Source organism: Accipiter gentilis, chromosome 14 (assembly GCF_929443795.1).
Source record: "Accipiter gentilis chromosome 14, bAccGen1.1, whole genome shotgun sequence".
NCBI classification, from domain to species: Eukaryota; Metazoa; Chordata; class Aves; order Accipitriformes; family Accipitridae; genus Astur; species Astur gentilis.
The window spans coordinates 12,003,398-12,022,735 of record NC_064893.1 but is presented as its reverse complement, the minus strand read 5'-3'; the positions used below and the strand labels follow the sequence as shown (position 1 = coordinate 12,022,735).

The following is a 19,338-nucleotide window of genomic DNA, read 5'->3' as shown; positions in this document are numbered from 1 at the left end:
CCTGCATCAACAGCAGCTTGCAGTTCAGCGTTAACGTGAATCCTCCCAGTATCAGAGGGAGAGCAGGCCAACACTGCGTCCACTCCCATTTACAGGGAATGTTACACTTACCGTCCTCCGAGTCCTGCACTTCTGTCCTTAGGACCTGTGAGCCAGCCCAACTCACTGATACCAACTCTGTCATGGAACCCATTAAATGAACCCTAAGTAGTCAGTGAGCACAGGATCTGGTACAGGGGACAAGACTGGGTCCAAAGAGGGGGAAAGTGATCTCTCCTTTCCTTTCCTTGCATGTGAAAACCACAGCCATACTTCCAGAGGCCCGAGAGGCCACACAAACACACTGCTAGGACAAGGTGGAGGGAGGGAGCAGGACAGGACTGCCTTTCCCCTTTCTAACATCGAGGGCATTTGGACCAGTTTAAAGTGACCCCAAAACACCACCTCAAGTCACAGTCCTTACACTAAAGGGTCTCAGTTTTAAATAAAGTCGATTCCTGGTAGTCTGCATGTGTAAGCACACCCTGTGCACCGAGCTGGCTCCCCGGGGGTCTCCACCTTGAAGCAGAGCAGAGGGTATGGTGAAAGAGGCTGCAGAGCACTGCTTGACAAAGTCGGAACCGCGCTGGAAAAGGCAGCAGCTTCACCTCCCTCTCCGCAGCGGGGCACTGCGTTTTTACTGCCCCACAGAGCTCAGCTTCCCGCACTGTTCGTTCTCACACAGCTTCCTTCCCTCTCCCCTTGGCCGCGGTTAAGGCGAGGCAGGCAGCAACCACCCTCAGGCGCCCGGCCACCGACACCCTGCCTGGGGGAGGTAGGGAAAAGAGCACGGCGAGGCGCAGGAGCCAGACAGGGCTGCCCCCTCCGCACCGGCTCCTCACCCACCTCCCCTCGCTCCGGGCCGCCCGCCTCGGGCTGGAAGAAAGAGGAGACAACCCCCCGCCTTTACCAGGGCGGCCTCCTCAGGAGCCCACCCTCCCGCGAGCGAGCCCAGCCCAGCCGAGCCGAGCTGAGCCGAGGGTGGGGGGAGAGAGCAAGCCCCCCCGCACCCTTCACACCGCTTCCCCCGTTTCTCAACATTTCTTCTTCTTCTTCTTCTTCCTCTTCCTCCTCCTCCTCCTCCTCCTCCGCCGCCGCCGCCGCCTAACCCCCAGGGCACCGCGGGGACGGACCGCTTACTGCCCTCCCCTCTGCGGGCAGCGGCGCGACGGGCAACCCGCCGAGCGGGACGGAGAGCGCATGCGCCTACTACCACAGGGCACAACCCGCGGGGAGGCAAGGTTAGGGGGAAGACCCTCGGGAGCGCGCCCTCCGCAGCGCGGGGCGGGCCGCGCGGGCGCGCACTCGGCGCCGGGAGAGGCGGGAGGCTGGGGGGCGGGGCCGGGCCGTCGCCCGCCACGCCCAGTCTAGCTGGCGCCGGGCGGGGCGGCGGGACGCGGAACTTCCACGGGACGGAGGCGGTGTCGCGGAGCGTGAGCGGCTCGGCGCGGGGCTCGCCCGGCCCGGTCTGGTTTGGCCGGCCGTGGGACTGACGGGAGAAAGGGGAAGCACGATCGACGCTGAGACCCGCCGGGCAGAAGTTTCGCAGCTGCCCCGCTGGGCGAGCAAGAGGGGCCGGAGGCCGCGGCGTCGGGAGCATGAGAGGTCCGCCCCGGCCTCACTGCTGCCGCGTCCGCGGGAGGACGGGCCGGTGCCCGCGGCGGTGAGAGGCGACCCAGGGAGTCGCTTCTCGGCGCCTGCGGGTGGGAGGAGGAGGAGGAAGCGAGAGGCAGCGGCTGCGCCCGCGGGGACCCCCTCAGCCCGCGGCCGCCCGCCCTCCGCTGAGGTGCCTGCGAGCCCTCTCCGCCCCTCCGCAGGGCGCGCTTTAACGCTCTCTCTCGCCCTCCGTTTCCTTGCCCCCGGCGGGGGAAGAGGAGGGGCGGCGGCAGGGAGCCCTCCCGGGATCCCTTAGGACGACGCGGAGGCGCCTGGAAAGCCCCGAGCCCGAGGAGGCCGGGTCCCCCGCCGACCCCCCGGGCCGCCGCAGCCTGCCAGCCCTGCGTCCGCCTCCCTCTGCCCTTCCTACCGGAGGCTTCACCGTGCGGGCGGGCTCGGGGAGGAGGCCGGAGGAAGCCGCCCGCGCCCTTGGCGGCGGCCCGGCGGTGCGTGTGCGCATGGAGGGGCCGGGCGCGGAGCCGGGGCGGCGAGGGCGAGGAGAGGCTCCGTGAGGGCAGCGGCCCTGCCGGGGGCCGCCGCCGCCGCCGCCTCACCGGGCGTTTCCCTCCCGCCCTGCCCTGGCCGGGCTTCCGACCCTGAAGGCGCTCGGGCTCGTCTCCGAAAAAAAAAAAAAACCCGAAACCAAAACCCACCAACGCCCCCCCGCCCCCCAACCAACTTTTCCGCAGCGGCCGAGAATGGAGCCTGCCGGTATGGATTATTTCTGCGACCAGGTACAGCAGAAGGACGTGGGCCGCAGGATGCAGGTCGGCCAGGAGCTGCTGGAATACCTGAGCGACCCGGCGAGGTCCCCCGATGTGGAGCAGGACCAGCAACGCCTCGACAAAGTGATCGACGAATTAACAGGATGGGTCAACTCCAGTAATTTTAAGGTGAGCCTGGTCCACGGGGCTTGCTACAAGCAGAGCATGATTCATCATGGCAGGGAGGTGTAGAGCTCCGGATTACTTTTTAATCGGATACGAGCAGAAATAAAACTGCATTTATACCCCTTTTTACCCCCCCTCCCCGGTCCCCCGGGGAAATTCGGAAATTTTGGGAGGGGTTGGTTAACATTTTCTTGTTTCTATTCCTCTGTCCTAAAAGAAGCAGTAATGTTTTGTTTGTTTGTTTTTGCTTTTATCGTTGGTTAAACGTTTTTGTACATAATACTAAAAAAAAAACCCCCACGCAACTATTTTACATGCTTGGGTTGCGTTTCCTATTCTGAAATGAGATAGGTGGTGATTTTTTTTTTTCTTTACTACGACTCCCATTCCGTGGTCTCTGTACTTGGGTGTACTGTTTCATGGGATTGCCATTATTTTTTGTAGGCCGTAAGGAGTGCTGTTTCTCTGGGTTTGTATGACACCGTCTGTGTGTTACACGATTTAATGAATAATTTGCTTCTTGGGGATCCCATTGTAAGTTTAAAGTTGTTTATATAGTCTTTAGGTGACTTTCCTGTACGTGGGAAGTTATATAGTACCTTTATAGCAGCCCAATGATGACTCACGTTTTGCTTTTTTTTTTTTTTGTGTGCGTTTTGGACTGAGCTATAGGAAAACAGTGATTACTCCTGCGGACATCTCTTGTCATATTTGTAGATTTTTCTGGCGTTGGTCAGAAATTGTCACGATTGACAACGTAGTTTTCCTACCAAGGACAATGGCATTGGCGATTTTTAAAAATTATTATTTATTTATTTTTTTATTTGGTGTGCGTGCTGTACAGCTGGGACAGGGCTGCGCTCCCGTCGTCGGGTGGCGGTGTGGGTCTGCGATGTTGAGCTGGGGTCTGTCACCCAGCGAGATCTTAACGCCCTTATCTCCCCGTCTTGCCTTGTGACATGACTGACTTGCACTTTGGGCCTTTGCACTTAGCGTAGTGAGGTTATTGTAAATTTTTTTTCTATTTGCTTAGGCTTAGGAGGCAGGCATAGGAGTAACTTGTAAGGGCAGTATGTTCGTGAAATGTGTTTTTTTTTATTTTTTTTCCCTCCACTGACTTTACAGTGCTGGCTGTGTACTTGCCAGTGTTTGCACATAGCACTTTTTAGTTTGAGGTCTGAAAATAATAAGGCTTAACTCTATTTGCACGTATGCTTTATTTTTTTTGGAAGCATTGTCAATAAAGGTCAGGTTAGCTTGAGGATGTAATATATATTAGCCAAGTATAATTTATTTGCCTTTATATTCCTCACCTGGGGGCAGTTGTTGGTGATAATTGATTACTGTGAAACCTAGACAGGTCTTTAAAAATACCCTGTTGTGTGAAGAGGACTACACACTTACTTATCTCAACAGTGTAATGTAAAAGTTTCTTCCTGCACTGTTAAATTGGCAAAATTGGATGTTAATACTTGATATTTGCTTTTTGAGATGTATTTTCCATAATGCATGACATTTTGCTTGCTTGTTGATGTAAGGTGACAGACCTCCTTGGCTGTTAGGACTGTAGGATGAGTGGGGAATACGCAGCAATCTAGATCACAAGCCCAGTCATGCAAGATGCGGTTAAGAGTATTACAAATTCTAAGAGTTTTAAAAATAGCTTGCATAATAATGAAAAGCTTTTTGTTACCACTTCTCTGTGTCCGCTTACTCGTGGCTCTTTATACATACAATATGCTATTTCAAAGCATGTTATATATATTATGTTAACTGGATGAGCACAGGATCTTGGATGTTTTTTTGCTCATGATTAGCTCCAGAGTTCCTGGCTGTGGTGGTGACTGCCAGCATTTGCCAAAACAAAAATTAAAAATATTCTGGAAGACTGTGGTTTGCATCTTGAGTATTTTATCTTATGCAAGCATAGGTGTTACACATTTAAATGTTACATCTGAGTTTGTTATTAAACTCGGGGCTTGAATGGTATCATGAAATAATGAGTACCACAGGCTTTCATGTATTCTCAAGAAAAATATTAAAGAATCTTTATTTTTATTACTGTATTTCTAATAATTTGTTGGTTACCCTTTCCTCTGCTGAGGAATGGATAAGTAAAGCACTTAAGACGTTTCTGCTTATCATCTCTTTCTTCTTGTATCTTGCTAAAGGTCTTGCAGGTCTTCAAGGTCCCAAAGCAATTAATCCCTCCCTGTTGACATAGCTGTTTAATTGAGCAGTGATAATGGCTGGCGACTGGCTTGTTTATCAGAACTGCTGAGCTAGGTGAATTGGAGTGATAAGTGGGGAATATTGGAGGAAGTTTTGAGGGGGAGCATTATTTCCACTGCAGGTGGCTGGTATGGATGATGAGGGAATAACTAAATGTAACTTGCCCCTGGATGTGCCGTATCTTTCCTTTCCTGTGAAAACTCAAGTTCTTGTATGCAATGCACTCTGCTGACCATACTGAAAGAGAGGATGCATGATCTGGGGGCTCTAGGCTCAACTCTATGATTTGCCTGAGAAGAGAAAAATTCCTATGGAACGCCACCCTAGGAAGCTTCTGCCTCACATAACCAGAAGGGAAAGGGTCTGGAGGGGATAGGAATGGGAGGGTTGATTTGGCAGATTTGATAGTAAGTGAGGAAAAAGAGAATAGGTGTACAGTAAGCAGGTATGGACTTGTTATCAGCAAGGTTGAATTAACTTGTCTCAAAAAGAATTTGGCCACCTAAATAGTGCTTTTGCTTTTCTGAAGTTTGCAGCTATTCATAGTGGTTTACTAAACAATCTGGCAGTTCCAAACTAAGAAAGCAGACAGGAAAATTTTTGAGTTCTAGTTCATTGAATTGGAAAATGCGCTTACCAGTTTGAGTTATTGATAAATCAAAAAGGTGGGATTAAGCATGTGCTGATTTATCTGCAAATGGTATGCAGTTCTGGTGAAAGTTGGTTGCAGAGCATGGGGAGTGACCTAGAGAGATGAGTCATCTTTAAAAGCTGACCTTAATGGTGTATTATGGGCACTTCCGTTACAATGTCTATGCAGTCAGTGATAAATTAGCTTCCAAAGACTGTTGAAAACTTCACAACACCAGGGAGTACCCAGAAGATGAGCATAATTTAAGCTTTTATTTTGGATCTCATTAGAATGAAAGGGTTGCTCACTGAACTGAAAATTGTTTACTTGTTGTCCTGGTACCATGATCAGATTTATTTCATATTGGTTGGGACTGATCTCTCTTCTCCTACAATATAGAGGTTTGGTTTTGGTTTTTTTGGGGGTGTTTTTGTGTGTGGTGTTTTGTTTGTGGTTTGGTTTGGTTTTTTTGTCTTCCTCCCCAGAATTACTTATTTTCCTAAGGCTGTGAGGAATAGTGGAGAAAAAAAAAAGGTCAGTGAATTCTGTAATGTTTTTAAGGAGCAGGTAAGTTGGATGCAAAGTATTAAGAGTTGGGTGATGGTATTATTCTGCTGGTGGTATTTGTTCTCGTCCAAACTCTGAAATATTTGGCAATCTCAGAAAGTTGGAACAGTGTTAGTGTTTGTGTTCAGACTCTCAGGTGAACTTCAAGCAGGAAATTAATTCCCCATTCTGAAGGTATCACTACTGATAGATATTTTCTGGCTTTACTGGGTTAACCTGGATGCTCATCTATGTATATATGAGTTTTAATTAACACATCTCTTATGTCTTTCTTTGCTCGATAGTCTCTTGAAACAATTACAATATTATCTTAATTTTGTACAGTCTGGTTGCTCAAACTGTTCCATGTCTGACTCAAATAGGTAATATGGAAGTCTGCTTTGAACTTATGCTAAAGAGGTGTGGGGTGGACAAATACTACTTTTCAAGTAGAGCTTTGCAAGTCTACTCTTGGCTGTTAGGATGTTCTGGTTTTTTTAAGCCCACCAAAGTTGAATAGTTACCCTCAAAATTTATTTTTTGAGCCATAAAGCCACCCTTCAGGTCTTCACGCAAATCACACTGGATCAGAAGTAATAAGAAACTACCAGAATTTTTGCCACAGGTTTCTGAGGTAATTTTATGTGAGAAGAGTAATCAGTAATGTTTGTGACTGTGAGTCATCTTTGGATTTCTTACCTTTGTAGTAGATACTTTAGCTTGTTTTATTCCTCAGCTGCAATAGGAAAATAATTAATAATCGCTGGGTTTATGTCAGAGCAGCAGATTGTTTGCGATAAAAAGAAAAAATCGCATTTCACACTACCTGTTTCTGATAGCATGGATAATCTTTTTAGGCAAATCCTTGCAGTTATCTTTTATTCTATGCTTCCTGTAGAGTGAGATTTTTCTTAGCTTTGTTTGTCTCAACACTAAATACTGAAAGATACTAAAATACCATGGTTGTTGCATTTTTATATTTCCTTGGTTTGGCAAGTATTTATTTTGGTTTGTCTTTGGTTCAACAAAAGGCCAGCAGGAGGAGCTTTCAGTTTCCAGAAAGGAACGGAAGATTTGAACTCTTAATTTTGCAAATAGTTAAGACAAGTGGTCAGGGTGTTTGTCCAAAGTCCTTGCAAAGAGATAGCAGCAGTTATAATTTCGTTGTCTGCATGTAAGTTTCTGAGGTGGAAGCTAGAATTTAAAATTGTTTGAACAAAATGGAGATACTGAGATCTGTGGGGGGCAGGGGAGGGAAGGAAAGTTCAGAAATAAAAAAATACGAAGTCCGACATTTCAGTAGGAAGAATTGAACGCACAAATGCAGGATGTGGGGCGTGTGATTAAGAGCAGTCCTTAGGAAGAAAATGTGTGGCTTGTTTTGGATCTGAAGTTGAATGCAAGTCGACATATGCTACGCATATGCTGTAGTAACTTGCAGGACTAACTTGCAGGACTAACTTGCAGGACTAACTTGCAGGACTAACTTGCAGGACTAACTTGCAGGACTAACTTGCAGGACTAACGAATGGCATAAAAGAGGACCCACCTCAACCTTTATTTTTCAGTTACTGTATAGATACTGGTATTTCCTTAGGCTTTGTTAGCGAATAGTGGTAATATTTAAATTTCTTTGTTGGAGGAGAAATGTTTGACTTTGAGCTCTTTGCTGAATTTCGTTATGCCTTTCTTCAAGTTGTTTGTTTCATCTTGGCTATGTGGGAGCTACTTTTATCGCGATGGAATGAGAATGTGATTTGAGCTGTCTGTGTATGAATCCAGTTTTAGTTTTCAAGCTCAATGATTCAATTCTTGAGAAATAATTACTATTTTTTCATGTATTATTTATGTTCTGTTCATAGAATGTTAAATAAGCTATTGAATGTTAGCCAAACAATCAAGCAGATCTCAAGACAAGGGAAACTTGCAAGAAGTTTTTATTATTTTAAGTTTAATTAAAACTAATTTTGTCCAGCCTATAATTAGGAACGTGGAATATATAGTCTCAAACTGTCAGGCATCTGCTCCAGAGGTGGAATTGACACTTCTCAATTGTTTTGCAGCTTCAGTTTGTGTAATCCAGCCTAACTGTAGTCCCTGTTGAAATAGCAGCTCTGCTTCTCCTGTGGCTGGACATTCTGACTGTTGTTCTTGAGGCAGTTAACTTTTTGTTAATGTTGAATTCATTTTCCAGTGTTTCAGCAAGGTGATTTGACTGATGCTACGGGAGATTTAAGTGCACCAGATCAAATATGCCTGCAAGTCAAGAGCAAGAACAGGGCTATCCCTTTTAGCCTGCAGTTTGATTGATTTGGGTGTGAATAGAGACCCTTTCCAAGCTCTGTGCAGTGTGCAGGAGGAGGTGTGCATCCATCAGAATAGAATTCACAGCAGTCAACGCAAGTAAGCCATACGTAGTTCAGCATGCGTTTTTAGTGGCATTGCCGATTTAAGCAGTTTCTTTCCCTGGCTGCTGAATTGTGATGGTGCGTTGTGTCTTCGTTGCTCCGGTGCGAGTGCTTGTGAAGCTGCACAGTAAGCAGGCTCAGGGAAGAGATTTGGCTGAGAAGATGCTTTTTCTTGTTCATCTCTTGGACTGGTTTCCTAAAGCAGGTTACTCTCCAGCTGCATCAATACTTGTCTCCTCACAGTAGTGGAGCTGGTTGCAGGGGTAGGAGTAAGTAGCAGAGAATGGGAATCACTGTATGTTTAATACAATTTAAATAAGAGGAAATGAGAAAGAAAATGAGAGACCTTGGGCATGAAAAGAATTATATTCTTCTGGAAGTACTAAGTCCTAAAATAAAGTGTTTCTTTGTTTTGCTCCATCAACATGCTTAGAAAGGCTTTCAAGTACGGTTTTCTTCGGGGGGAAAAAGCTTTTGTTTTGGTTTTTTTTTTTTTGGTAAAGATTATATATTCCAAAGAGAAATGCCATACATCTCATTGCCTTACCACTGAATCCTGCTTTTAAAGAGGCTCTGTCTTCAAACTTTTTCTACTGCAGTGCATAATGTTTAAGCCAAACAATCAAAAAAAAAAAAAAATGGCCTAGAATGTCAGGTGTTGCTGTATCATATACTTTTGGTTTATGCTCACTGTCCTTGGAACAATGTCTATGAAAAATTTATGGCAGTGGTCAAGGGAGGAACATTTAATGTGCATATGAAGCAAACTGTAGATATTCCTGTAATGGATCAAGCTGGAGGCAGTACACGACACACTTTAGAATACTGTATTGTCCAGAGAATACAGAATAGTTTGGACATCATGCTTTCAGTCTGAACTCAAGTTTGAAGACCATGAGAGATTTTGAAATGATAGAAGGCTGTAAACATTTTTCTGGTAATGATTTCAAGTGTTACACTAATGCATTCTTCAAAATTGGGTAAATGTTTCTTAATTAATGTACGTGTGGAGGAATGTTGAAGTTCCCATCATGGGGAAAGAGCAATAAACCAGATTATTTTATTTATTTTTTTTCATAAGCTTTAAAATCTTTATGACAGCACTATGCTTGTTTGTTTTGGTTGCTATACAGGAGAGGTCAAAATAACAAGGACTTCCCAGATCTAGGTCTGTCAAGAAGGACCTGTGAAGAAACCAAGCTTTTTCAGTGCTTAACTACACTCATCAGTCTCTGGATAAATATGGGTGATTCATTCAATAATCCTCTGGTAGTGTGGTTACTTGCATTGCAACGCTGAAATGATTTGTGGTTGGCCATCACAGAAGGATAATGAAAGGAAGATTATAGTAAGAAATCTGGTAGTCTGTACTCCTTTTGAGGCAGTGAGGGTTGTAGCTGGTGTGCAGTTCTAACAGTAGCAAAGATTTGATTCTCTCAGGAGAATCTTAGCTTGTAGTCCAAATTATAGTTGTAAAACATTGCTTTGAAGTCAGTAAACTTGCATTTTTAGATAGAGGAAGCTCTTTGTTTGCTAAAGAACTTGCAATTCAAATTGTTGAGCTTGAAGACTTTGTGTTAGACTACCAGCAACCCCTCTCTCTCCTTGCAATGTGAAGTGATGCAATATATGTTAAAAAAAAATATTGTATACGTCTTTGGAAGTGTCATTTGTACCCTTGAAGATGAAAGAAGCAAGGGAATGGAAATAATGCTTTCTTGTCAGCTAAAATATCTAAAGCATAGATGAAGCATGTCGTAGCTTCAGTAGCTGGGACTGCAATTTTGACTGCTGTCAGCAGAGGCAGCTGCCCAACTGATGCTGAGTGGGAGGATTGCAGCAGTAGCTTTTCTTGTGAAAGGGAGAATGGAGTCTGAAGATGACCTGGCTGGGACTGAAGAACCGCCTGGGTTGAAGAAATGACTCAGGAAAATGAAAGCTTCCTTCTGCCCATGGAGCCAGAGGCAGTTTTTGGTATCTTCAAGCTTTTGGGTTAAGGGAAGGAATGGAATATGGGTAGATCTCGGTGAAGTGGGTGATGTGGAGAGAATTGGGGTGGGAAACAGTAAAGGGAGCAAAAAGTGATCAAGTATCCTGTGAAATAGGAGAGAAGTGTATTCAGGGAGATGGGTAAAGAGAACTAGGAGTAAGAAACTTCCAAGAAGAGACCGCACGCACATATGTGTTTTTGTTTCACGTTTAGCTACTTGCAAGGTGCTTGAGATTATTTGAGAATTGAGAAAGTACGCCTTTGGGCTTGGCTGACAATACTTAAACCAAAAAAACCCTCCTGAAAACCTCATTTTCCTGTGCATGTCTCATTCCAGCACTGCAGTGCTGGAACAATGCTTTTTCTTGCAGGGCGTAGTTGTGTGGCCTGCTGGTTTTTGTTTGTCAGTTGACTGTTAGTGGTACCACAGCTGTCCCCATGGTGACAGGAAGTCCAATGCCTTAACTTCATTCTTTTGGAGTTCCAGATGGTGACCTCCATGATTCCCCCATTAGATTCTCATGACTAGTTTGCAGATTGTGATCTGTATTTCCATATACAGTTCAGAGATCCTATGACCAAATACAAGGACATTTGTATTAAGGTCATTTGGCAATTTAATGTAACCAGACATGGTTTCCTGGCAGTGTCCTGCCCCTAGATGTCCCCCACAGGGATGGGAAATTACAGAATCACAGTGAGAATAGTAGTAAGTGTGCATGGTTAACCAGGTAGGGTTTGAAGAACAGTATTTCTTTTCCTAGCAAAGACTTAGACGACTGGAAATTGCCCACGTAAGAGTAGTGGCAGTGCTGGAAAGAGTATGTAAGAGAGCTGGAAAAGGAACAAGCTGCAGAGCAAGAAATAGGCTCAATTCCTAATGACTGTCTCAATTCCTAATCACATTTTGGTTCGAACATCTTCATTTCAATAAAGAGTCTGGTCCTTTCCAGAACAGGTAAAATATTTCTCAGTAGGGTTGGTGATTTTGTTGTGATCTGAGAAGTCAAGGATGGTCCTGAACACTGGCTTGTTAAAGAGTAGCTCAACACTTAACCAACTCCAGTTCAAATAAGCCTACTTTCTACTGTGAACCTCAAAAGCAGTGTTTAAATACATCAAACAATAGTGAGCTGATGAATCAGTCTCAACACACAAAGGCTCTTTCTAGGCAGCAGGCGAAAGGCTTAATGAATGCAGAGTAAGAAACAGATCCAACGATTTTAATCCCAGAATAAATACATCACTCATTGAAGCTGGTGGGGAAAGAGCCATGATGCTGAAGGGAGGTTTTTCTGTTGCTAAAGTGGAGAGCCTGTGTTGGTACATGGTCCCACACAGTGTCTAAGAGCTTGGAACCTTTTTCTTGCAGATCATTCTGCCTTGACTTGTGAATTTTTGTTTGTTTGTTTTGTGACCCCATATCAATTAAGGACTCCTTCCAAAGGACTGCTTGAATACTGCATGGGTTATACCTACCAGGAGATGCTGAAACTCAAAACATTGTGTATCAAAGCAGAGAATTGTTAAGATGGATGTACAAAGACAGTAAGAGGTAGTTTATTTGGTATACTCTGTAGTGGTATGCTTCAGCTGACTTGTTTTTAAACGTGCAATGAGAGCTGATTTTGTAGCTAGAGCAGTTTCCCGATACTTCCAGCCTGAGGTTACATCATACTTTCTCACTCTGCAGATATCCTGACATTTCATACCTGATATCTTGTCAAAGTTGCAGACCATAGGGGATTTTGTATGAGCTAAAGAATAACCCATCGTGTTGTAGGTATAGGATTGCTCCTTTAAGACTGTAGTAACCTGTTCCCTTGCCTCTTATCTGTAAGGGTTCTGGTTAAAGAGATGAGAATTTCACAGCAGTGTTTGTTACTTTTGCTTTTTTTAAAGCCAGTGTTAGTCTCGTATCTGACTTAGAAACGTAACTTTTGAAAGCTTTATTTCATCATGTGCAGTCTGAACTATGTATTTTCATACAATAAAGACATCACAAGACAAAACTACTGATCGGCATTTTTAAATTTATAGTATTTACTAAAGTGACTTTTGTATACCAATTATAGAAGTAGAACCCCTACTGCATTCTTCAAGCAAATCTTTGATAGATAGTTGCAAAGAGCCAACACCATATTGACAACTGCTTGAATGGTTAATCAAGGCAAATGTGGCTTGCATCATGAGAGGCAGTTAAACTTTACCCATTCACAGGGAGGGATACAAAAATATGGAATGTGCAGGCAATATCTCAGTGAGTGCTCTTGATCAAATAAAATACTCTTAGACAAATGAAATACAAGTGATCAGATTATTTGTTGGCAGTAACAGTCATGGTAGGATGAATAGCCGTTTCTCTGGTGGTTATCAAGCCTCTGACCCTTAGGTTATATGGAGGTTCAAATATTCCATATGGCCACTGTTTTTACCCAGGTGAGACTTTAAAAAAAACAATCTCCGCACCCCTCTAACCAAAACCAACCAACAAAAAAGGCGCAAAAAAAAAAAAAAAAAAAAAATCCCACAAAAAACACTCCAGACCCTAGAGGCTGAGCACTGGAGGACATAATCAAGAAATACTCTCCATCTTACTCAGAACTGTTCTTTGGGATTAGTAAAGAGCAGATCTGTAGTAAAAAAACAGTCATGAGTGCTTTACTTTAAATTTCTGAGCTGCTGTTGTTCAGAATGATAGAAGTCTTCAAGAGAGATTTTTAGGAAGATAATCAAATGTGCAGAGAAGAGAGATACTCTCTGTAAGTACCATTAAAGAAAGAAAGGCAGTGGTTTGTGCATTAATAGACTCCAAAATACTTGCACGGGAAGGGTGTCTGAAAAGTTGCTACTGGAAGACAAGTCTAAGGTAGGGCTTGTAGTCAGGAAACAAAAGCATAGGAAAACAATGTATATCCAGAATGATTTCTTGCAGGCCTGCCTGCATCTTGCAGGCATCACTTTTCAAACTGAGATTTTGTCTCGGGTCTCATAGTTTGTCAATCTGGAAAAGAACATTAAAGGAAAGAGCTTTTGGGAAGCTTTGACGTTACCCTAAAAGCTGACTTATATTTTTTATCTAGGTAAGGTATGGATTAGAGGATTCTGTTTTCTCATCCTAAGCTGTAGATGCAGTCACCTTTTTGGAAATATATTAATTTAAGCCAGTGATGCCTTCCACTTATATTTGCTATTCTCCATTTTCGTATGCAACAAAATTGTGTAAATTTCCAAGTAAATTGTACTAACTTGGAGCTAAGTTTTGTACCCCCTCTTTAAAAGGAGATCTATTATACTAATACTGAAATTACTAAAAATCCGCTTAATTATGCAGCTGCTTCAGATCATAGATTTTATGGAGACCTTATTTGTCTAGTTTCCTACAGAAACAAGGCCCACATGATCTTGTGTGTGTGGACCATGTGTATTCGCATTAATCTCCAGTCAAATTTTTTTGGCCTGCTGTCCAGTGTGGACAATTGTGACAGATGAGGATCTTAAGGAAACAGAGTTGTCCCAAGAAATTGTGGTTCCAAGTTTTATGAAAATAAATAGCTAATAGAGGGGAGTAATTCTGCTCATGTCTTCGTGGGGAGAAATTTGCTGTTTTGTGTCTTACTAGAAAATAAAGAGGAGGAAAAACTGTTACAAGTGCCCAAGCTTCAGGAGGTCCTTCCTTTGGCATTTGTGCCTTCATGGGCAGCTGATTGACTTAACTATAAGATGTGAAAATGCAGGTTCTGGTGTTCGTAATGAACTATTACAGGAAGATAAGAATGAAGTCTTGAAACAGTATGCAGGATAGTTAAGGGTGAAAAAAGGTGTCCTGACTTGTTAAAATGATTTAGTTTAACTGATCATTTTGGATCATGTTTTGTTTCTACACTAGTGGATATTGTCCTCTTATCTAGTTTCTGTTCATAGATGGGAACCTCCTCACAATTCCAGTAGTATTTTGAACTTCCTTTTGTTTTCTGGTTTGTTGTGTTTGGGGTTTTTTTTGTTTGTTTGTTTTTTTAACAACAGCAAATGAAGAGAAATAAAACTCCCCTAGCTCAACAAGTAGGTGGACAAATGGTGTGGTCTGAACTTCTAGGGAAGACGGTATTGGCTTCTCTCAGTTTTGTTTTGGGAGTTTGAAAAATGATGTAATGACCTTGCTGGATGAACTAAGTAGCTAGATGGAAGTAAGCTCTTAACATCTGGGAAACTGTTTAAACCATGGGTTTTTTTCCAGTCTGTATTAGTACTTATGTTTGGGGGCTTAGTTTGCATTTGAAGTTGTTTGCTTTTTCTGAGTATGGTAACTGCACACACCCCCACCCCTTTTTGTTGTTGTTGTTTTTTTGTTTTGTTGCTTTTTGTTGTTGGTAAGGCATTCTGTTTTGTTTCTTTAAGCAGCTTAGAAACTTGGTAGAGGAAATAAGCCTAAAGCCTTACTGGTACCTGTTTCAAAGGAATTTTGATTTTCAGTTAATGCTGAGTTAGACCTCTAGAGTCATCTCCTAAAGAAAATGAGGGATAGAATTTCAGTCCTAATATATGATCCAGAGAGAGAAAAAGAAGAGCTTCTTCCAACTTAGTCCTTGTGATTATTAATTTGAAGTTTAATCATTTGTAGTTGAAAATACTAAAACATTGGATTTCTAATATTTATTTTCTTCCTCTTTTAAGACAAGTACTGAAAAATCTGAACTGATCTGGTATATGTAAATATTCTTGATCCATTCCAAACATATTCTGATAACTTTGTCTTAATGAAAGCTTTCAAGGAATTATCAGCTCTCTAATTGGAACTTTAATTTATCGTTAGGTTAAGAGACAGTCTTTCAGCATGCCTGCATATATAGATCTAATTTCTTTAAAATATATTCTAAAGAATTCTTTAGTGATCTGTTTTGTCTATGTAATGCTTTTGTTTCAACAGGTAGCATTACTGGGATTAGATGTTTTAGGTGCCTTTGTCGACAGACTATCAGGACGCTTTAAATCCTATATAGGAACTGGTAAGTGAAATGTAACTTTCTTTTCCTAAGACCAAAAAGTAGAAGACACTTCCCCACCCGCCCTGTCCCAGCAGCTGAAGTGGAACATGTTGAAAGCTTTCTAGCTAATTACAATACATTGGTAGACATCTTATTGCTGTTGTTGGAATTCAAATAATTTTATATTAACTTGTAAATATTAATTTGTTATGCAGTCACTGATTTCTTGGTCGTGGTTGGGATTTTTTAAAGGTTCCAGGAATAACTTTTCAGTGATTTAGTTTCATGATATGTAGTTGCTTAACGCTCCCGTGCTATATATTTGCTTACAACTCCCCAAGACAGTCATCTAAAAATTACATTGCAACATAAGTGTTACCTTTAACTTGTGTTAAAGATTAAAGGTTTCATTTGCAGATCATTTTAATTAGAGCCTTATGGCTGCTGAAGCCTGTGGTCTCACAGGACTATGTGGTCCACCTCCTGTTAGATAACTGGACTGTAGCTTTTAGTCGTCTAAACTTGTTATGAGATGAAAAAAAGTACTAACTGTTATTCTTGTGTGAAATGTTTACTCAAATGAATTTCAAATTAATGGATCTATGTATGTCTGAGTATGAAACAGTTCTGGGACGTATGAACAAACTACACTGCTCAACTCGTTTTGCTGCTGTCCTTAATGTAGTGCTACTAGGGCATTAACATCAGTGTTCTATCACTGGCTGTTTTTAACGGAATTTTCTAGCTTAATGTCCTTTTCCAAAATTTGTATGAATTATCTTGCATCTTGTTCCCACATACCCAGCTATCTCAAATTTTCTGTCAAAATGTTAAGCTGCTTCTTCCTTACATGTCTGCTTTTGTATTTAAGAGTTAAGAAATCAGCAAAATTTGAAAGTTTACTATCTAACTTCATTGGAATCATTTTTCAGGATATTGTAGAACTACTGCAGTAGAGTGCTACAGAATTTAAATCTGTTTTGTTGCAGAGGGTTTTTTCTTTGACTGTTTAGTTTTGTATTGGAGCAGTGTAAGGGAACTGGAGGTGTATTGTGCTATGTAGAATATTGATTTCTGAATAATCTCCGTTTGTAGCTACAAACAGTGTTAGGCTTCAGAGTTTTACTCTGATTTGTATTTTAGTGGTATGTACAATTTAGAATTACAGCAACTTTATTAAATGTTGGAAAGCTTTTTTTATTTCTTCTGGTTTTGTGTTTTTAAATGTGAACTATTTGAGAATAGTTTGAAAACACTACTTTTCTGTCCCAGTATTTGAGTAGTTTGAGATTATAAGCAAATTAAAGATTTAAATTTCAATACTTGGTAGCATTTATATTAAAAAAAAGAAAGTGTGCTGGCACTGTGAGTGACCATCGAACACGTGTAACATCAATGGACTCACTGTCCTCAAGCTGTGTTTTCTAGAAAAGCTGAGTAGTACTGCCTTCAGCTGAAACTGGTCTTCTGAGTGTCTCCAGAATTGAGACCTGTAGACTGCATTATCCTCAATATGCATGTTGCTGTTGTGCATGATCAGCTTTTATATAAGCTTAACAGACACTAAACTGTTAGTCTCAGTAAAGGCAGAAGAAAGTTATTTTAGACGACTTGTAAGAGTGATTTATAGTATGAATTCTGTTCAGTTGGTAGCTGTTTTTCCAAGTCTTATAATGAGATTTGGATCACTTTCAGTTTTTGTCAGTGAAGCAGTAATACAGAAACTTTATTGTAAATGTCTGGGAGCATGGATAGTCTGGGGTTTATGAGAGTAATTAAAAGCACACTGGTGAGCAAGAAAACTGCTTCCTTCAACAAAACTTAAAGAACCAGCTGTTTCCCAAATCATGTTCTATTGACTCTGCAGATTTGGCTTCTACCGTAATCTGAGAATGACTCCAGTAAGTCAGACCAAAGACTCGTATCTGACAGTGATCTGTTTGCAGATGCCTGAGAAGAAAGCAAGGACAGGACAAACATGCAGTGATAACTCCTTCAGTATGACTCCCTAGCTGTCAGTAGTCTTGCAATTTAGGGCCAGGTAGATGGTATCTTCAGTGTCTCCCCTGTCACCCTGTGACAGGGTGACAGCTTTATCTGGTTAGTTTTTGAACCCACATAGACCTTTGGCTTCTACAGTGTTCTGTAGTAATGCTTAATTATGCAAAACTCTTGTTTTGGAGTGGCTGCCTGATCAGTTGATGCTTGACAGATCTGGTGGTAGAGAGGTGAGCCATCATTTCTTACCTTGACTGCCAATCTTTGTTTAACAGATCTCTTCTGTGCCTCTCCTCTGCTATCCTTCCTCCCTCCCCATGCCGTGTAAGAGTCCCGGTCTAATTGTTTCTTGTATACACGTGATTCCATGGGTTTTATTGTTCTTGTTTCTCCTTTCAGTGCCTTTCTCTTGTAGTGCTTCTGAGTTGAGGAAGCCATAACATCACAGATGCAGCATATGTTTATAGTGGCATAATTCTGTTTGGTTTTGTTATGTCATCTATTACTGTCGTAACTATTGATGATCTATTCCTTTGTTACATTGTTGCTTCCTGAAAATTGTCTTAATGTATTCATGAGACTGTCTACTGTGACAACCTGTTTTCCTGTGCAGTGATGGTGGATTTAGGGTCCGCTGTCTGGGACGGTGTCTCTTCCTCCATGCCTTTATCATTATGGTACCTTCCTTCCTGTAAGACTCCTTCTTGAGAACTATGTGAAAATCCAGCTGTGCTCTTGTTAGTGGAGTTACCTTCTGCGCAGCTGTTCGGCAGAGAGCTCTTGTGAGTTTGTGAGGTACCACTTCCTTTATAAAAGCTATATTGTCTCTTCTATGCCATAGCCGACTCTGTGTATACTGACTCTAACTATAGTGAGTTCTTTACAGGTGCCAGAAGAGAGTAGAATCATAGAATCATTTAGGTTGGAAAAGACCCTTAAGATCATCAAGTCCAACTGTAAACCTAACAGTACCAAGTCCACCCGTAAACCATGTCCCTAAGCACCACATCTACGCATCTTTTAAGTACTTCCAGGGTTGGTGACTCAACCGCTTCCCTGGGCAGCCCATTCCAACGCTTGACAAGCCTTTCGGTGAAGAATTTTTTCCTAATATCCAATCTAAACCTCCCCTGGTGCAACTTGAGTCCATTCCCTCTTATCCTATCAATTCTTACTTGGGAGAAGAGACCAACCCCCACCTCGCTACAACCTCCCTTCAGGTAGTTGTAGAGAGCGATAAGATCTCCCCTTAGCTTTCTTTTCTGCAGACTAAACAAGCCCAGTTCCCTCAGCCGCTCCTCATAAGACTTGTGCTCCAGGCCCCTCACCAGCTTTGTTGCCCTTCTCTGGACACGCTCCAACACCCCAACGTGTTTCCTGCAGTGAGGGGCCCAAAACTGAACACAGTACTGGAGGTGCGGCCTCACCAGTGCCGAGTACAGGGGAACAATCACCTCCCTGCTCCTGCTGGCCACACTATTTCTGATAAAGCCAGGATGCCGTTGGCCTTCTTGGCCACCTGGCCACACTGCTGGCTCATATTCAGCCGGCTGTCAACCAACACCCCCAGGTCTTTCTCTGCGGGGCAGCTTTCCAGCCACCCTTCCCCAAGCCTGTAGCGCTGCATGGGGTTGCTGTGACTGAAGTGCAGGACCCGGCACTTGACCTTGTTGAACTTCACATCATTGGCCTCAGCCCATTGATCCAGCCTGTCCAGATCCCTCTGTAGAGCCTTCCCACCCTCAAGCAGATCAACCCTCCCGCCCAACTTGGTGTTGTCTGGAAACTTACTGAGGGTGCACTCGATCCCCTCATCCAGATCATTGATAAAGATATTAAACAGAACTGGCCCCAACACCGAGCCCTGGGGAACACCACTGGTGACTGGACACCAACCAGATTAAACTCCTTTCACCACCACTCTTTTGGCCCAGCCATCCAGCCAGGTTTTACCCAGTGAAGA

General features: G+C 43.0%; 1 protein-coding gene across 33 annotated transcripts in view; it reads left to right on the top strand.

The window, feature by feature from the left end:
• Positions 1–1,407: 1,407 nt before the first annotated feature.
• Positions 1,408–19,338, top strand: part of CLASP2 (cytoplasmic linker associated protein 2) — a 152,631-nt gene continuing 134,700 nt past the window's right edge. For 15 of the 33 annotated variants that reach the window (XM_049816899.1, XM_049816883.1, XM_049816919.1 and 12 more), the window contains exons 1-2: positions 1,409–2,588; positions 15,320–15,398. In XM_049816899.1, coding sequence (XP_049672856.1) covers positions 2,394–2,588; positions 15,320–15,398 — 274 coding nt within the window. In that variant the 5' untranslated portion in view covers positions 1,409–2,393. Of the gene's footprint in view, positions 2,589–15,319; positions 15,399–19,338 lie in introns of all 33 variants that reach the window. The other 18 variants (XM_049816918.1, XM_049816901.1, XM_049816917.1 and 15 more) reach the window with 5 other exon arrangements.